Consider the following 17057-nt stretch of genomic DNA (forward strand, 5'->3'; position numbering starts at 1 on the left):
TTTTAAAGGAGAGATGGCATTTCATTAGAAAATGAAACAAAGGTTCATGAAGCAAGTATCATTCTGTAGGAAGGGTGCATTTTCGTTGACCAAATTGCATCAGAGCTCCAAATGAAAAATGAATGATGGAATGATTGAGGATTGTCGAACCTTATTTGTTAGGTGGTGGGAAAATTCAAGGTTCCAAACAAGGAATGTTTTGAGGAAAAAGTCCTGCATTCGTTCAGTTACTGAGAAATACTATGTGGGATGAACATACATAGCATTACGTCAAAGACGTTCATTTAAAAGCAGTATGAAAAGAAAGGAAAAGAGCTCCAGAAAAATTGTGGGGTAAAGCACTAACAATTAGCAACTGATTTAAATAAGGGAGACAAATGAAGCAAATGAGAATTTTGACTGTGGGTGACCAGGAGAGTAATGGGTCTATGAATTGAAACTTGAAAGAAGAATAGGACTTAAGTTCAAAGTGACTTTTGGACATTCGAGTGGAGAAGGGTGCTGGAAATAAGAGATTGGAGTTTAGGGGAGAGGTTATAGGTGGGAACATGAATTTGGTATTCATCTCCTGGGTTACCAACTAAATTATAGAAATTGTGGCATTGTGTGGAATTTCTGAGAATCTCACCAATAGAGGCGGAAAAAAGAGGATAAGTAGTGGAACCTGAAGGAGAAAACTAGTGTTTAGGTATATGCAAAGAGAGGAGATAAAGAGGAAGATGAAAGGGAGGAAGGGAGGAAAGGAGGGAGGGAGGGAGGAAAGGAGGAAGAGAGAGAGAGAGACAGAGAGACCAAGACCCAAGAGAATTAAATAGTATTCAACAGAGTCTGCAAATGCTTTCTCTAAAGGGCCAAATGGTGTTTTATGGCAAGCCATATGGTTTCTGTGACAACTATTCAACTCTGCCTTTGTAGCACTAAAGCAGCTAGAGACAGAATAAATGAGCATGGTTGAATAAAACCTTATTTACAAAAACGGATGGCAAGGCCAGCAGGCCTTAGTGCGCCCATTCCTGAAACCAGGGGAGAAAGTTGTATTTTTTTTAAAAAAAAAGGCCACAAGTGAAAATGAGAGAGAGCCCACAGTCTTGAACGCTGTAGGGAGGTCCAGTGGCATTATGGAGAAGTGGACCTTGCACTAGGAAATTATAAGAACATTATGAGGTTATTTTTTAATATAATGGGAACAGAAGCCATTATACTGTCAAGTGTGCAGATAGGAATTGGGAAAATGAAGAAATTGCATATTATATCTACACAGTAGCAACACCCCAGGATTTACATAATTGATTGAATTTTTAAGTCTTCATTCGGGGTTCTATCAGTCACAGTCGCTACTGTGTAGAAGCACACAGTCTCCTTAACAGTAACAAAAAGTAAAAAAAGTCAGCAGCAGAGCACAGTGGCAACATTAGTAAACAGTGAGACCCGGGAGAATGGAGAACAGGTTGTAATCTTGGAGTTCACCGTACTGTCAGTCAAGCTTTATGTACTTAAGAATTTTTCTCTCATCATATATCTCAACATGCTAGAAAAATCAAGCATATATTTGAGCAACTGTTATTCTGGAACTAAATGAGGTCAAAACATCAGTTGTACAAATATTTTCTGAAGAGCGTGCTTCATCCTCTTTCAGGTAATGAAGTCCTTAGTTATAATTGACTGCGGTCTGTGCAGCCAGCTTGAGGTGACCAAAGAGAAAAAAGCTACTGCAGTTTATTTTTTATTTTTTTAAGAATATTAATATTTATGTCACTGATGATTCTCACGCATGAATCTCCAGCTGGATCTCTTCCTGTGCCCCCAGCTCTTACAGCCAGGGTGATCCTTATCCAATGACAGAATTCAGAGCATGTCATTTTTCTGCTCAGTGCCCTCCAAAGGCTTCCCTTCCCACCCAGAACTAAACTCAAAATTCGCACACCGGCAGCCTAGGCCTCCTGTACTCTGCCTACTCTCCTGTGCGTGTTCATCCCCGTGGCTCGGCCTTTCTCAGCTCCAGCTGGAGCCTCCTCGCAGATCCACAGATACGTCAATCCCGCCCCACCTCAGAGCCTGTGCACATATTGTTCGCTCTGCTTGGAATGCCACCCTCACCCCCACCCCAAAATCTACAAGCCCCCTCAACTCCTTCAGTCCTTGCTCAGATGTCACTTTCTTCCATGAGGCCTCTCCTGGCTGCGCTCTCCGAATGTGTCCACCTGCCCCTGCCCCCTTCACTGTGTTAGCTTTCTCCTTGGCATGTGTTTTTCTTGTTTATTTTTTTGTTATTTGTCTCCTACCAGTGTGAAAGTAGGAATTTTTTTATGTTGCTTATTTGCTACTCTCTCCGTAGCACCCAGAAGTGCTTGGTACATAATGGGTGCCCAATAAATATCTGTCGACTGAATATATAAATGAATATTTGCATCAAGAGAAGTAGCGGTTTTATATATCATCCAATATATATTCTGTAGTGGTATTTTCAGTTTTGGTACATTTAAAAAGAAATCTGTGTAATTTGAATTACCATAGGAGAAGGTGAGGGACTTGGAAATGGTATTATGTAATGGAGGGTTGAAGAAGCATTCAGTTTACTGTCAGAGTAAAACAGAATGATGATTGACCGCTACGGGCCAGGCAGGGTACTAAATGCTTTGCATATATCATCTCATTTACTTGTCGCAGCAGAAATGGCAGGAGAAGAAACTGAGGATGAACAGTGGGAAAGCAATTGTCCAAGGTCAGGTGGCTGCAAGTGACAAAACCAGAAGTCACACCCATGTCCTCTGAAGCCAGAGCCGTGCTTTTATCCTAAAGGAATCCTGCGACTGTCCTTTTTGGAGAATTCCTGCATTGCATGAGTTGGAGAAGGACTCTTCTACTCTCGGAGGCCATAATGCTATGAATTCTCTCCCTGCCCATCCCCCCCCCCACACCGCACACATTCATTCTCCACCCCTCCCCCCACTGCCCTCCTTTCTCCTGGGAAGCAGCAGCCCTTCTGGTAGCCAAGGTCTCTGAGTAAGGCATGCTTCGGCCTCGGCAGGGCGAGCAGCGAGGGCATCTGCAGGTAGCAGACAGCCTGTCCATGGCTGAGAGAGGGAGGGGGAAGGCGGGCAGGCTGCAGCCCTGCCCGCCTCAGCCCCTTTCTGTCTGCATCCGCCCCTCTCCCCTCCAGTCCTGATGGGCAGAGGTGAAGGGGGTTGGATAATTCCTTCTGTGACTCATTCTGGTTTGGAAATGTTAGTCTGGGAGTTTCAATGTACGTTCATAGATTGTTGTGTTGTGCGTATTCAATATGACTTGTGGGAAAAACTGCCTTTCCTTTAAGAATAGCCGAATGGGCCGATTTATTTCTAAAGAGGTTAAAAGAGCATTTAATCTTTCAGCAGAACCTGGGACGAGATGGGGGGTGTGGCGGGACCGCACACTGGTGCCGCTGGGTCTGTCCGTCCACTGTTACATGGCGGTGGAAGTAAAGTTTAAACGTCTCATGTGAGATGACGAGAGGAAAACTGGGATATCGCTGGGTGACCACATACTGGGAGGATCCACCCATATGAGCCGCCTGTCAGCTCTGAGCTTGGTTAGAAAAGCTTCGTTCACTGAGCAGTAAAGCCAGCCTTGGCCCCTTCCAGTAGAAGCCGGCCTGAGGCACAGCCAAGGAGCAGAGATGCTTCTACAGACGAAGTACCCGTAAATACATTTGCATATTTTGGAGCGAGAAGGGAATAATATATAATATAATATGTGGCTTTTATTTCCCTTTTTTGCGGCCCATTTCAGTGTATGCTGCTAGGGCCAGGTCGCCTCTTAGGAGGAGAACAGAGAGGAGCATGATAGGCCGATGTTAACTGCGGCTGCATTGTGTTCAGCTCATTGCCTGGAAATCTCCAGAAGGAGCCAGGAGAATAACATGCTGCACTGATTTTGTATTGCTGCATAACAAATGTAGTTGATTAAAATATTTGCTCATAGATCTGTAAGTCAAAAACTTGGAATAGTTTTAGCAGGGCACATCTCATGCCGGTCTGTTAACGCTAGTCACTCACATGGCTGCAGTCATCTCGTGGCTGGAATGTGGCTGGTCAGTCTAAAAAGGGTCGTCGGGGAAAAAAATAAAAATAAAGGGTCATCGGTCGGTATTAGCTGCTAGCTGAGCAGTGTGTCTGTTAGGCTTTTTGGGGCTTCTTCACGTGGTGGCTAGCTTCCGAACACAGCAGGACACACGATTTACCAGTGTGATCTTCACAGTCACAATTTACAGTAGGCAGGTATTTGAGAGACAGTAAATAGGTTCAACTTCAGGTGTCGGAGTTCTGCAGTTATCTCCCCAGGGATTTCGTCACATGGAATGCAGCTCACACAGGCTTCCACTTTGCTGGTGACTCCTCCAGCAGCAAAACTCTCTGATCCCTTTCATTTAAGAGAAACGAAATCTTAACTAGGGTAGGTGTCCCTGTTCCACATTTAATAAAAGAGAGGAATTATGCACGTATGCAGATAAGCTAATCATCTGACCTAATCAGCAATGCAAATTTTAAAAAGTCTTCCTAATTACTTCCTCAACTTGGCTGAAAGTATGGGTAAAGAGAGTTTCTCAGCATGATGGTAGCAGATGCAGTTCATAATATTGATTGAAAATATTGGAAAGAAATCCTCAATTATAATGTTCCTGAAAAGTACATCAAAAAAGATATCATATTTAACATATTTTAAACTTTCAGTGAGATGTAAACATAACATAATTTGGATGATCAACTCTCATACTAGTTGTTTGGAGCCTTCTGTAAGCTGGGTCAGATTGCTTATTGGTTAACTGCCCATAACTTCTTTGAGTTGCATGTACTACTTATCTATGAGAGCTCTAATTGTCTTGGACAAAGTGGGACCCCCAGAATACTCCCTTTTCTTTAGCTATTTGTTAATTTAGTATCTTGGCAAAGGAGTCTCAGCGCATGATGTTTCAACAACTTTAAATGTTAAATTGTTGACATTTACAGGCATATGCAACACCACACAATATGTGGTTTGGAAGCCTAGATAGATCTGTTACTCATTTTCTTGGCTGAATTTGAGTAGCTATGAACGATTGTTAAATGACTCATTTTATAACAGCATTGCCCAAAAGAGACTATCTGTGGATTCCTGACTGAAATGCCTGTATTATCCCTGTGTCCGGTGCTGGGTGACTACTGGTTGTTCATTACCTCCTGTGAGCTTTAAGTTAGCTTGAGCCAGTTTCTGTGGCCTACAGCCAAAATAAATCTAAAATGATATGGTGCCTTCAGTGCCTGTGGAGTGGCTGAGTGCTTCAGCAGCTCTGTTATCCGACGCTTGTGGAACTGGTTCTTTTCTTCTCCGAAGAGTTTCTCTAACACCCCTCTTCTAGGAAATCAGAGATCAGATGGAAAATAGTCTTTTTGTACGCCACCCCCCCCCCCATGTGTGGTACAAAGAAAACATTCAAAAACTCTTTCATGAATATCGCTGTATAATTCCTGGCGGCGGAGGAAGTGAATGTTGTATTTGAGGAATTGATGAGGGCCCAGTCACATGACTGAATCGTTTTATTGGAGGGCCAGAAAATATGGATAATCCAATATATTACTTAATTTCTTTGCTAGTGACTGAAACTAGAACATAGTTATGTGGTTGAAAGTCACAAGATGCAGTACCATTTGATATCCAAACTCTCAAATCTCTAGGTCAGAGTTTCTCGGCCTGGCATAATTGATATTTTAGACTGATTAATTCTTTGTCATGAGGGACTGACTGTGCTGTGTATTATAGGATGTCTAGTAATATCCTTGGCTTCTGATGCCAGTAACATCTTCCTCCCCTATGTTGTGGCAAATCAGAATGTCTCATTGCCAGATGTCTCTTGGGGGACAAATTTGCCCTTGTTTGAGCACCTTTGGTTTACGTTATTTGAGTTATTTTTTCTTTAATTTAACCAACAATTGCTAGACACTTTTGTTGTTCAAAGCATATTTTAATATGTTTACACTTTCAGGGAGAATGTATGGCAAACACACCAGTGCACTAGTTTTAACAGATATAAGTTTCTTCCTAACCAAGTTTAGTTACACATGTGTCGAAACTCTCTAGGTATTGTTTTTCTATCCATACTGGAAATGTCAGGTGGACTGATAAGAAATTGTCTTTTTCTGGGGGAAAAAAATGGTGAAATACCAGCATTCCCCTGAAGTTCTACCTAATGCATGGTGTAGAGTAAGCAAAAAAAAAAAAAAAATTTTTTTTTTGAGAAAAATTGAAACTGTAAATGTACCCATGTTATTGTAACCATGACTTTAAGTACATTTGCTTTCCTTTGCAAGCAGTAGTGGTTTTAGAAATGTTACATAGACAGGTTTAAGGAGCAGTGACCAGATTGAAGCTAGCCGGGGTCGAAGTCATGTATTTTAACAAAGCAATTGTAAGTTAGTACAGTACTTTGAATTTGAAAGGTGTGTGTGTTTTGTGCTTGAGGTGACAGCTGATGGAAATCATAGGTAGTGGTTGCTAAAGCTGTTCATAGAGAGAAGGAGGTGGAAATGAAATCTTAATTTTTAAAAATATTCATTAACATATGAAGTGTTGACTATAATCCTCTGGTTTGAAAGGATCTGATGATCATGGTCAACAGGGGTCAAATCATCAGGCCGTTTCTTGCTTAGGCAGGTTCACAGTGGAAGGAGAAGCATATCTGGAAATGCCTTTTTGAAAAATGAATTCAGGATGGAGATGAAGAGTACTTTCAGCACATATAAACACATAATTAAAATGCTATTACGTCTGTCATTTTTCTACACTTAGATCTCCACTTTTAGCAGTAATGAACTGCAAGATGATCACTCACTGAAGTATGAAAAATACCTAGAACTTTGAGTCTTGTGAAACTTGTTCTTCTTTAAGCTTTTTATGAGGGCTGTTAACAAAAGCCCTGAGTGTCCGGGACTCTGGCAGCAGGACCAGGGAGAAGCCAGAGGGTCCAGCATTAACTCGTGAGCTACCTAATCAGCTTCCGACCACTCAGGAGCTGGTAATGTTGTGGATTTTATAGTTTCTATTCTATAATTGTACCCTGAAACTATTACGAGCTGATGGAGGTTTCGTAAATGAGACGCGCAGGAGAAAAGAGTCAGCAAGTGCTCAGGACACAAAATACGTCGCTTTCACTAATTCCTGGGATTTCTAGAGAATGCTTTGTGTGTGTGACACACAGAAGAGACCCTCCATGCTTGATGTTGGTCCAGGACAAGGTTGACTTTCTGCACACTAATTTTAATTCATATATATGCCTTTTTTTCCCAGCACAAATGGACCCCCGAGGCCTATCTCCCAGACAAAGTAAAAGTGACAGTGATGATGATGACCTGCCAAATGTGACCTTAGATAGCGTTAATGAAACTGGATCTACGGCCCTTTCCATAGCCAGAGCAGTACAAGAGTAAGTATCACATTCTCAGGATGAAATAAGAATTGCCAAGGTGTTCAATGGATAATGGAAACAGCAGCATCTCCTGTTCCCCAGACATGTCATCCGAGCCCTGAGCTGGCGCACGTGCCAGCATCTTTTATTCAGCCTTCTGTTCTTGGGAGGAGATTAGGGGAAAACCTAAAGTGTTTTGCATAGTTGAAAATTTATGTTTCGATTAGAAATAAGACTTCTATGCATCTTTTTCTACTACTCCCTACCCCTTCTCCTTAACTCTGGGGAAAAAAAAAATTGTTCTTTTTGAATGTCACTGTCCATTTATCATCATCATTGTTATTATTCATATATAACAGTAAAAAGAAATAAAATATAGCAAGTATTATTATCTTGTTTTAATAGGAAAGTAAAAAATAGCCTTTTTGAAATTTTAAATACAGAAGATAATATGTTACCTCCTTGAAAAGTCAGAATCAAATGGTAATTTTTAAAAGGATCTTTTCTCTCTCTTTTTATCTGGACCATAGGGTTAGATCTTAGCCCTTGTTTATTGAAAACAGCTGTTTTTTTATATCATTGTCAATTCTGTATTTAGAATTGAACCTATATCTCAACATCTATATTTTTTCTCTAGAATAATTTTTAATATAATTTTTAAGAAGAGAAGGATTTAAATAGCCACTGTTACTGCTGACACACATATTAATTAATAGTTTACTCAAAATTATCTTACTTTCCATATATTAATTCCTTTTCTCAAATAGTGATTAAGTACAAACTCTGTTCCATGCATTAAGCTTTGAAAAAAAAAATGGTATAACATTTTAGAATTTATGTGTTTATAATACGAGTAATATATCTCTGTGTAATGTGTATTATATATTTACATTACATGTGTATATATATACACACAAATATATATGATATATTAGAGGGCATCAGGATATAGCGAAACTCAAATAAAATTTGGAATCTGACCTGAATTTAAATTTGCATTCAACCTCTCAAAAGCTTTGTGATTTTAGCAAGTTATTTAACCGCTGAGATGTTGCTTCATCTTTAGTAAGAAAATCAGACTATTTAGCTTACAGGACTCTTGTGGGAGTGCGGAGTAGTTACAGGACATAAAAAGCAAATCCCAAAGCGTGAGCACATAGAAGGCTTTACCTAGTGGTGGAAATAGTATTATAATTAATGGTAGGAGAGTAGCGTAGAAATATATGACCACTAGCAAATACAAATGTCACAAGTATCCGGATGGAGACACTGAGGATCAGAGAAGTTAAATGGCTTGTCCAAAGTCAGATAATAAATGAGAACAAGACAGAGTTTTGAACTTCTAACTCCAAAAGCTGAGTTTTCTCTAAGAGTGCCTGTAATGTCTATTTCCAGTAAAATCTTCTACTTGAACAATTTACAAAAACATTATTTTAAATTTGTTCAGATAACTAGTAACTTAGTTTCTCCAAAGCAGATTTTAACTTGAACCAGAATAGAGATCGAATCAGAGGGTGCTGAAATTGTATTTAAAGTGGTCACATGCCAAGTCACCTCGTGGCTGGTTCAGTGATCACCATAGCGATCATGGATTTGTGTGAGCTAAAGCTTAAGGTCAAGGATTCCATGTTCTCCTCTGTAAAATTAGACTAAATAATGATAAGTTTCAATTCTGAGATGAATAATAAGTTTCATAGACATTTTAATCACATTGTTTTCCTACGTCATATACATAGTGTTTGTATTTATGTGTTTATAGATATGTGTGTTTCTTAATTCAAATTTTCAAGTTTGGAACTGTGATTACTAAAATCTAAATTCTGCTCACTCCATTTGGGGCTTATATAGCAAGTAATGGTATTTACTTCTTAAATGTAACCATGCTTTGTGCTTTTAGTATTTTGCATTTATAATATAATAGTATATATTAATGTGAAACTTTTAATGACAGCCTCAGAAACCGAAGCTTCATTTTCAGCATAACCTCTCTGATTTACACTGTGAAAACAATTTCAAGCCACAATATTTTCTATAACTGCATATGATTGCCTTTATTACTATTGCAAAAGTTGTATGTGTACCTAGGGAAATGCCAGATTCATTATTCATGTAAGTGTTTTCATTAAACGATTAGTAAAGAATACTGAGCTGTCACCTGGGAAGCCCTAGAATGCCAGGACCCATGAATAGTTAATTAACTAACCATCATTCAAGACAGAGCATATGTGTGTAAACACTGGGAAGTGCAAAGATACTGTTAGATGAAGCAAAAAGAATGTTTATATTTAAAGAATATACTTATAATTAAGAGACTTCTTTTTTTATAATTAAGAGACTCAATTATAGGTATATTTCAAAATTTACAATAATATAGTGAGAAAAATTTTATGCTTGGACAAATAAATGTATAATCATTGTTAGAGAATTAAAAAATAAAAACTGTGCCTAGGTCTACCCAAAGTTAACTTTCAGTGTATGCAATTGTGAACATGTCTTTCTGCTCTTCTCTTATTCTTTATTTTAATGCATATCTCTGTTTCATTATTAATTTCTCTTCTTCTCTTTGTCTTTGGATCTTGATGTCGTCTATTAACTCATAAGCTGTTAAACAAACATAAAAAAAAAAAAATCCTAGTATACTGTGACCAGTAAAATAATGCATTAAATGGTAAAAGGATAAAAGATTAGCTTGGCATGGTCAAGATGAGAGGATTTCTGTGGATCTATCTCCTGCCCTTGTGGAACTTCCCTAAGAGCTTGAGAAAAATGTTTGCAGGTAGAGAGGTGACGAAATCGAAGGCTTAATATGGAAAGTAGAAGTAGCACATTTTACAAGACCTAGGCCACCAGTTCACGTCTGTCTTTTCAATTAAAGACAAAAGGAGCTATGGTTTAGGAAGGTGTTGAAGGCTGGCCTCTTATGTCATTGGCCACCAGTGGAGTGTCAACGAAGAGAAGGCGGAAGATGAGGGAGGAGGATGTTAAGGGAGACTGACACCAGAGAGAAAGGAAAGCGCCTGGTCCCAGGCCAGCCCTTGAAACAAGGCGCCTACCCATAGGGTAAACATGTCCAACTGCAGATCCTTTCTCAATCAGGTTCACAGTCTTGCCTCAGGCAATAATCATTATGGTTTGAATTTTTAATTTGGTATTTACTTTATTGACATATTTATGTAGCTTAAAACTTAATATGCTAATAAATATTTTTCCTAAATGTCTCATGTTGTGCTGGTTTTTAAAATGGACTTTTATTAGATCTTCAGTTTAAGAAATGTTCCCTTTGATTTGAAACGCGGAAGTTGTCGAAATTGCATCCCCTCCCCTAACAAATACTCACATATTCTGGTCCTTAAATAAAAAAGAATGTTGCTCAGTGGCTAGAGCAGCAACCTGAGGTCATCTCAATTTATATAATGAGGCTACTGAATTGTGCTTGGCTGATCACTTCAACCATATTCATTGATTCACTTGATTCCCATTTATCAGCTCAGCATCAGCGAATTCAAACAAATTGGAACTGGCCACAGAGAGGCCCATAGACAGGCTCTATCCTTTTCTTAATTCAATTGTAGCAATACTGTTCAAGTCAGAAACCATGTATTCAGTCATTCTGACAAAGCCAAATTCCAGCAATTCATAGAACATCTGTTTTCTTTTGGTCCGTTGTGTTTTTTTACCCCCAATGGTAAAATAGGGTCATTACCCATAACAACTTAACAAACATAATTATGAAATAAGTGTTTAGAAAAAGAGAGGTACAGGCACATGATTAGGGCAAATTATTATAATTAACTGTAACCCTAGGCAAAACAATGATATTTTTAAATAGGTAAAGTCTGGCTTTGTCATCTAGAGCCTCTAATTTCTATACCCCTTCTTTTTTTTCTGATTCCAAACATTCATAATCCTCATTTGTTAGTGTGAATAGAATAATCACTTCCTTCAAGTTAAAGTATAAACGAATCATAGTATCTGAAAGAGGGCCCTCCTTAGAGAGACTTTTATTTAACCAGGAACAAACCTTAAACTAAAAAAATAATAATAATAAGGATCTGTATGTAATGCTTTCAGTAAGAGTCAAGTGAGAAAGGTTAGAATGGAGGGCGGGGAATGCAGATGAAGATGTTAAGGAGATATACCTATGTTTCTCAGTGCTGGTCCTTTCAGAATTGGTGAGAGCATGTTACTGTTTAACTCACACCATATCTGAGTAGTCTACCATCTGATTTTGATTATAGCTCTCAGAGGGGAACAAAAACAACATAAAGCAGGAGAGTTGGTCACTTTTTGCTTTGACTACCATCGCTGATATTTGCACCTGTTACAGGGACATCTTTAAAAGATTCATTGTCAGTTACATTTAACCTAACTAGGACACTACACTCTTCTTCCCCTTCTTTTTGTTACAGTTGACCCTTGAACAACGTGGATTTGAACTGTTCCAGTTCACTTATATGCGGATTTTTTCGATAAATACTATAAATATATTTTCTCTTTATGATTTTCTTATTAATAGTTTCTTTTTTTCCAGCTTACTTTATTGTAGGAATACAGTTTATAATACATATAGCATACAAAACATGATCATTGACTGTTTATACTATCAGTAAGGCTTCTTTCTGGTCAGCAGTAGGCTATTAGTAGTTAAGTTTTGGGGGAGTTAGAATTTATACACAGATTTTCAAGTGCACAGGGGTCAGTGCCTCTAACCCTTGCATTGTTCAAGGTCAACTGTATATTGCTCATGTGCAGTGGCTCTCTTAGAAAAAAACAATTTGAATTTCTGGAAATAAAGAGTATTATCTTTTGTAAACTCTCACTTTAAATGCTTTGAAAAAACAGATATGGTTGCAAGTTAAGATATACCATTGCTTCCTTCGAACTTTGTTGCTAGTTTGGATACCATGGTTCTTATTTTAGAAAATTGTACTTAATGATCAAAGAAGGTCAGAAATCTTGTGGGGTGTTACTTTTTTTCCTTTATTTTTCTTGTTCTAAACTTGACCACCCATCCTGTTTCTCTGTTTCCTCATGTATAATTGTGTTAATGTCTTTTAAGTTACAGTAGAGAACACTACTTGAGATGAAGAAAAAGGAAACAAAAGAACTGTTACTCAGAGCCTACTTTTGTACAGATCTGTGAAAATCATATTGTTTTCATTTAATTAACCCTATGATTCTGTTTTTATCCAAAAGATAAAGGAATGGAGGCTCAAGTTTACTCTATCCTCAGAGCTGGTAATCGACAGAACTCATATTCAGATCCAAGTTTGTCACTCTATAAACCCCTCTTCCTTTATGGAGGTTGTTCCTGTTTTTATGCTGTGGCTTTAAAATCTCCAAACCATAACTATCTAAAACAAGCAAAGCTTTTTGAGTCTGAAAAGTAAGAATTCAACTTTTATAAAAGAATCTACGACTTTTTTATTTTTAAACTCATTGTTACTTTAAATATAATCTGATATAAGAGGAAATAATTCTTTCAAATGCCTTCTTAGAAAAAAATTTTAAAAGGTATTTCACTTCTGTAAATCACAACAGATTAAACCCAACTGAGTTGACATTTTAAATATAAGCCTTATTTTGAATTTAAAGAAACACTGCAAATATTATTTTTCACAACCTGTATCAAGCAGTTTAAACATAATATGAGTGTCAAACATTAATTCTTAATTCAAAATAATGACATTTATAGACTACATCCTGGTGTTGGCCAATATGAAGTTTAATATTTTATGTAAGCTTAACCTTTAATCCTTCCTAAAATTGAGTGATAATGATGCAACTTTAGAAGGTTAAGCAAGCCTATGCGATACCCCGGATAACTTTTTCAAATACAGAATATTCATACCAGCAGGGAAGTTATAAAAACTTATATAATTTATACTGAAGGGCTTGATTAAACAGATGCCTATTTAGAGATAGATGCAGTTAATCCCAGAAAGCCATGCACGTGCACAGAAACACTTAACCAAATACAGGTGCCGCTGTTTTACAGTTACGTAGCAAATTGCAGGTTTATATTGAACTGTGAGGAAATAAAAAGCAGATATCAGTATAAACATATGTGTTAACATTCCCAAAGCCAAAAAAATGAACATATCTTTTAGAACTGCTGTCAGTCTTTAAAAGGAAAAGTTTGTCGAATGGTTGAAATGATCCTATGTCATCTTATTTTGTACCCCTAACTGAAATGTCTGAGAGTATTTGGGTCATGCCTCTTCCCTTATTTGCTGACTAGAATAAACCCAACTGATTTGATTGTTCCCAAAGAAGATACCAGACAGCTCAGTATGTCATGATTTCAGCTTTTGCTCCTGGATCCTTCCCAGATTTTTGTTTCATTAACAGAAGCTGTATCTTTATTTTTTTTTAACCCCATATCTTTATTTATTAATGCCTTCAGATTTCCACTTCAGAGAAACACCGTTGATTGAGACCTTAAGATGGAAGTCTAGCTCTCTTAACAGTGACTGTCATGGCTGTTATGACTACTGTTCATGGGTAAATTTAAGAGGCTTCACCCTCTTACCAGGGAATATAAACACTTTTAGGTTGCTTTTCTTTTGAAGGAAGTCAGAAAAAGCAACTAATACTGCGAATGAATACAAATAAAGCCTAAAGTGTATGCTTAGCCTTCATCAGCCCCAAAGTCTTCCAAGACTAAGAAAAAATAAAAATTAAAAATTAAAATTAAAAACAGTAATCACTGACTATCTTGGGGTAGTCAATAGTAAGATGGAGACTGTATACCCACACACAGTCCCTTCTGTCTGCCTTGGTGGAGAGTTTTTGTCCCTTTTTAAATTAAGAAAAGTTTGGCCAATAATTTGAGATTATGTTTAAAATTTTTTTAAGTATTAGTAATTTCTTAGATAACTTTGAATATAATAGTATTTCTTATGGTCATACAATATGCTCCAAACTGCTTAGAAGTATTTATTTGGTTTCCGTTGCTTAATATACTACTCCATGCAAGATTTTTTTCTTGCTGTATGTTCTACCTATAATCACCTCGCAAACTTATGTACACAATTTATATTTCTCATATATATATTCTCAATGAGTGTTAACTAGTGAGTGTAGGTAGTCATTTCTCATGCATTTTTGGTGTATGTTGACATAGATACTAAGTGATAATGTTAAAATATTAATGTCTTGCTGCAAGTTCCCAGAAGTATTCATCACTATTTCATTTATTAATATAATCAGAGAGAGTACACATGATAAAGAAAAACTGTAGTGTAATATAGTTGAAATTAACTCAATTCACTATTATATAAGCTCTTATTTTTAGTCAAATGCTCTAGACACTCTCTTTTTATTACTCTTTGAGTTATAGCCATTGTGCCAATTTTCCTTTATTTTAGAGCACTTTACCATACACCTGAATCTCATTGAATACATTTACTTACATGCACTAAGTGCAAGTACAAAATTGAAGGATATATTTTCCTGGAGAACGTGCTGCTATCAGTAAAATCTGATTTAGATAGAAAAAAATAGTTTGGATAGCATGAATCTTATCAGGTTGACGTTTTATCATGATATTTTGCCATCTGCTTTCACAATCACATAGCTGAGGGTCACCACACAGTTGAAATCTAATACATCGTTCATTCATGTGGCTTATCCTAAAAATTAAATCCCAAATCATATGCAGTCAGTTTAGTAAAAATGCCAGTCAATTTTGAGAATATTTCTGATTAATCTGCAAAATTATTAGTGTGGGAGAAAGAATTCTAAACTTTAAATTATAAAGTAAAATTCTGCCACATTTTAGTTTTAAAATTATCTGATATATCATTAGTGTTATTTTAGCTCTACTAATGGGAAAGCATATCTAATATATAAAAAGTGAACCTTTAACTTAATTTTTAAGTAATTATATATTTTTAGCTAAATGATCATTTTATAAATGCAATTTTAAATATTAGACTAAATGAAATAATATTTCTGGATAGAAATACATTTTTAAATAATTTGAATGAAATCAATTCTATCTACCTATTTATCTACCTACGTATCTACCCATCCTAAATATTGGTTTGAAGTTACTTTTAGCTGCATGTAACAATAAACCTTACTAGAGAGCTCAAACATATAATAAATTTTTAGTATAACGAAGTCCAGTGTAGACAGGGCAGGCTGGCAAGGGTGCTCGGAATGTTCTTAAAATATTTTTTCTCTTTCTGTTTTGTTGTGCTTCACTTGTGGCTTTCTTTCCAATAGTTTGTGAAGTTTGCTGCTGCATCTTCAAGTATCCTGCCCTTATTCAAGTCAGAAGGGAAGGGGTAGAAGGAGAACACACTCACTAACCAGAGGAACCAGTCAACTGTGTCACTTTTAAAAAGCTTTCCCAGGAGCCCACTCGACATCTGCTCAGATCTTATTGGCCAGAATTGGTTTATATGGTCTCAATTATTGGAAATAGCTAAAGAAAAGAAAAATATAGACAAGAACTGAGTCAGTTAAGCAATAATATCTGCCACAAAGTTTAAAGTACAATTTCATATTTAAATTTAGGCATATATGGCACCTCCCCAAAATCCAATATCAAGGTTTTGTTTGTTTTTTTTTTAAATCAGTCACCTATCGCCACTTTAATGCTGTATAGACAACCCTTTCAAAAATCAGTGGCAGATCATCATAAAACATTTACTTCTCTTCCATGCATCAGCTGGGGCAGGTCTGCAGGTTGTTGGGGCAGTACTGTTCACATCTCTCATTTTCTAAACCCAACAGACAACCCAGGGCAAGTATTTCTCATGACAATGGCTGGAGCACAAAAAGGTAAGCCCAGTTTGTACAAAGACATTTTAAATCTTTGCTTGTATCAATCTTCTGCCAATATCCCATTGGTCAAAACAAGTCATGTGACCAAACCCAGTATCTGTGGGATAAGGAGCTGTATTCCTCTCATGGTGGTGGGGAGCTTCAGGAGAGTGATGACTAACATACTGTTTTGGGGAAAAAAAGGCTGGTTTTTTTTTTTGGTAGAAGCAATTGAAGTTAACTAATTTATCTACTTTTAAAATCGAATTTCCTAAGTTTTAGATTTTATTCATGTTCTCATAAAATTTCTAGATGGATCTCATAAATTCTGTTCCCTAGATTCACTTAATGATGTATTTCTTTTTTCAAGTCAGTAATATAACTAATACATTTACTATGTCTTGGTATTCGAGTTTCAGAGTGCAAATCTTTTTCTCCACGCTTATACTCTAAGAAATGTTTTATTTCACCAAGTATTTTTGTACTTCTAAAATACTGAGCTAGACAGGAAGCCAATTCCAGCTAAATAAGCAGAGTCTTTGACATATAGTTATATGTAGTCTCTAAACTTAAATTAACATTGATTAATTTCTTACAATGCACAAAAACAGCAAAAAATAACATCAGCTTTTATGTCCCCCCTACCCCCGATTTCTGAAATTATATAGCTGTGGGCTACAATAGTGACAAAACACAAATAAAACATAAAATTGAAGCTATTATACAGATGATTGAAAAAATCTTTTAGCTAAAATTTCATGACCTTTTGACAAAAAGTGTTTTGGTCTTCACTTCTGCAACCATTCTGTTTTCTTTTGTATATGTAAGCACTATTATAAATGAAAGAAAACATGAAATTGATAAT

General features: G+C 36.9%; 1 protein-coding gene across 6 annotated transcripts in view; it reads left to right on the forward strand.

Moving 5' to 3' along the window:
- KLF12 (Kruppel like factor 12) overlaps positions 1-17057 on the forward strand; it is a 380697-nt gene that overhangs the window by 268999 nt on the left and 94641 nt on the right. For 5 of the 6 annotated variants that reach the window (XM_036228902.1, XM_016133384.2, XM_016133393.2 and 2 more), the window contains 2 exons: positions 7300-7435; positions 16163-16210. In XM_036228902.1, the coding sequence (XP_036084795.1) occupies positions 7300-7435; positions 16163-16210 (184 nt within the window). The remainder of the gene's footprint in view (positions 1-7299; positions 7436-16162; positions 16211-17057) is intronic. The other variant, XM_016133392.2, reaches the window with a different exon arrangement.

Source organism: Rousettus aegyptiacus, unplaced genomic scaffold, assembly GCF_014176215.1.
Source record: "Rousettus aegyptiacus isolate mRouAeg1 unplaced genomic scaffold, mRouAeg1.p scaffold_m13_p_11, whole genome shotgun sequence".
In the NCBI taxonomy this organism is placed as follows: domain Eukaryota; kingdom Metazoa; phylum Chordata; class Mammalia; order Chiroptera; family Pteropodidae; genus Rousettus; species Rousettus aegyptiacus.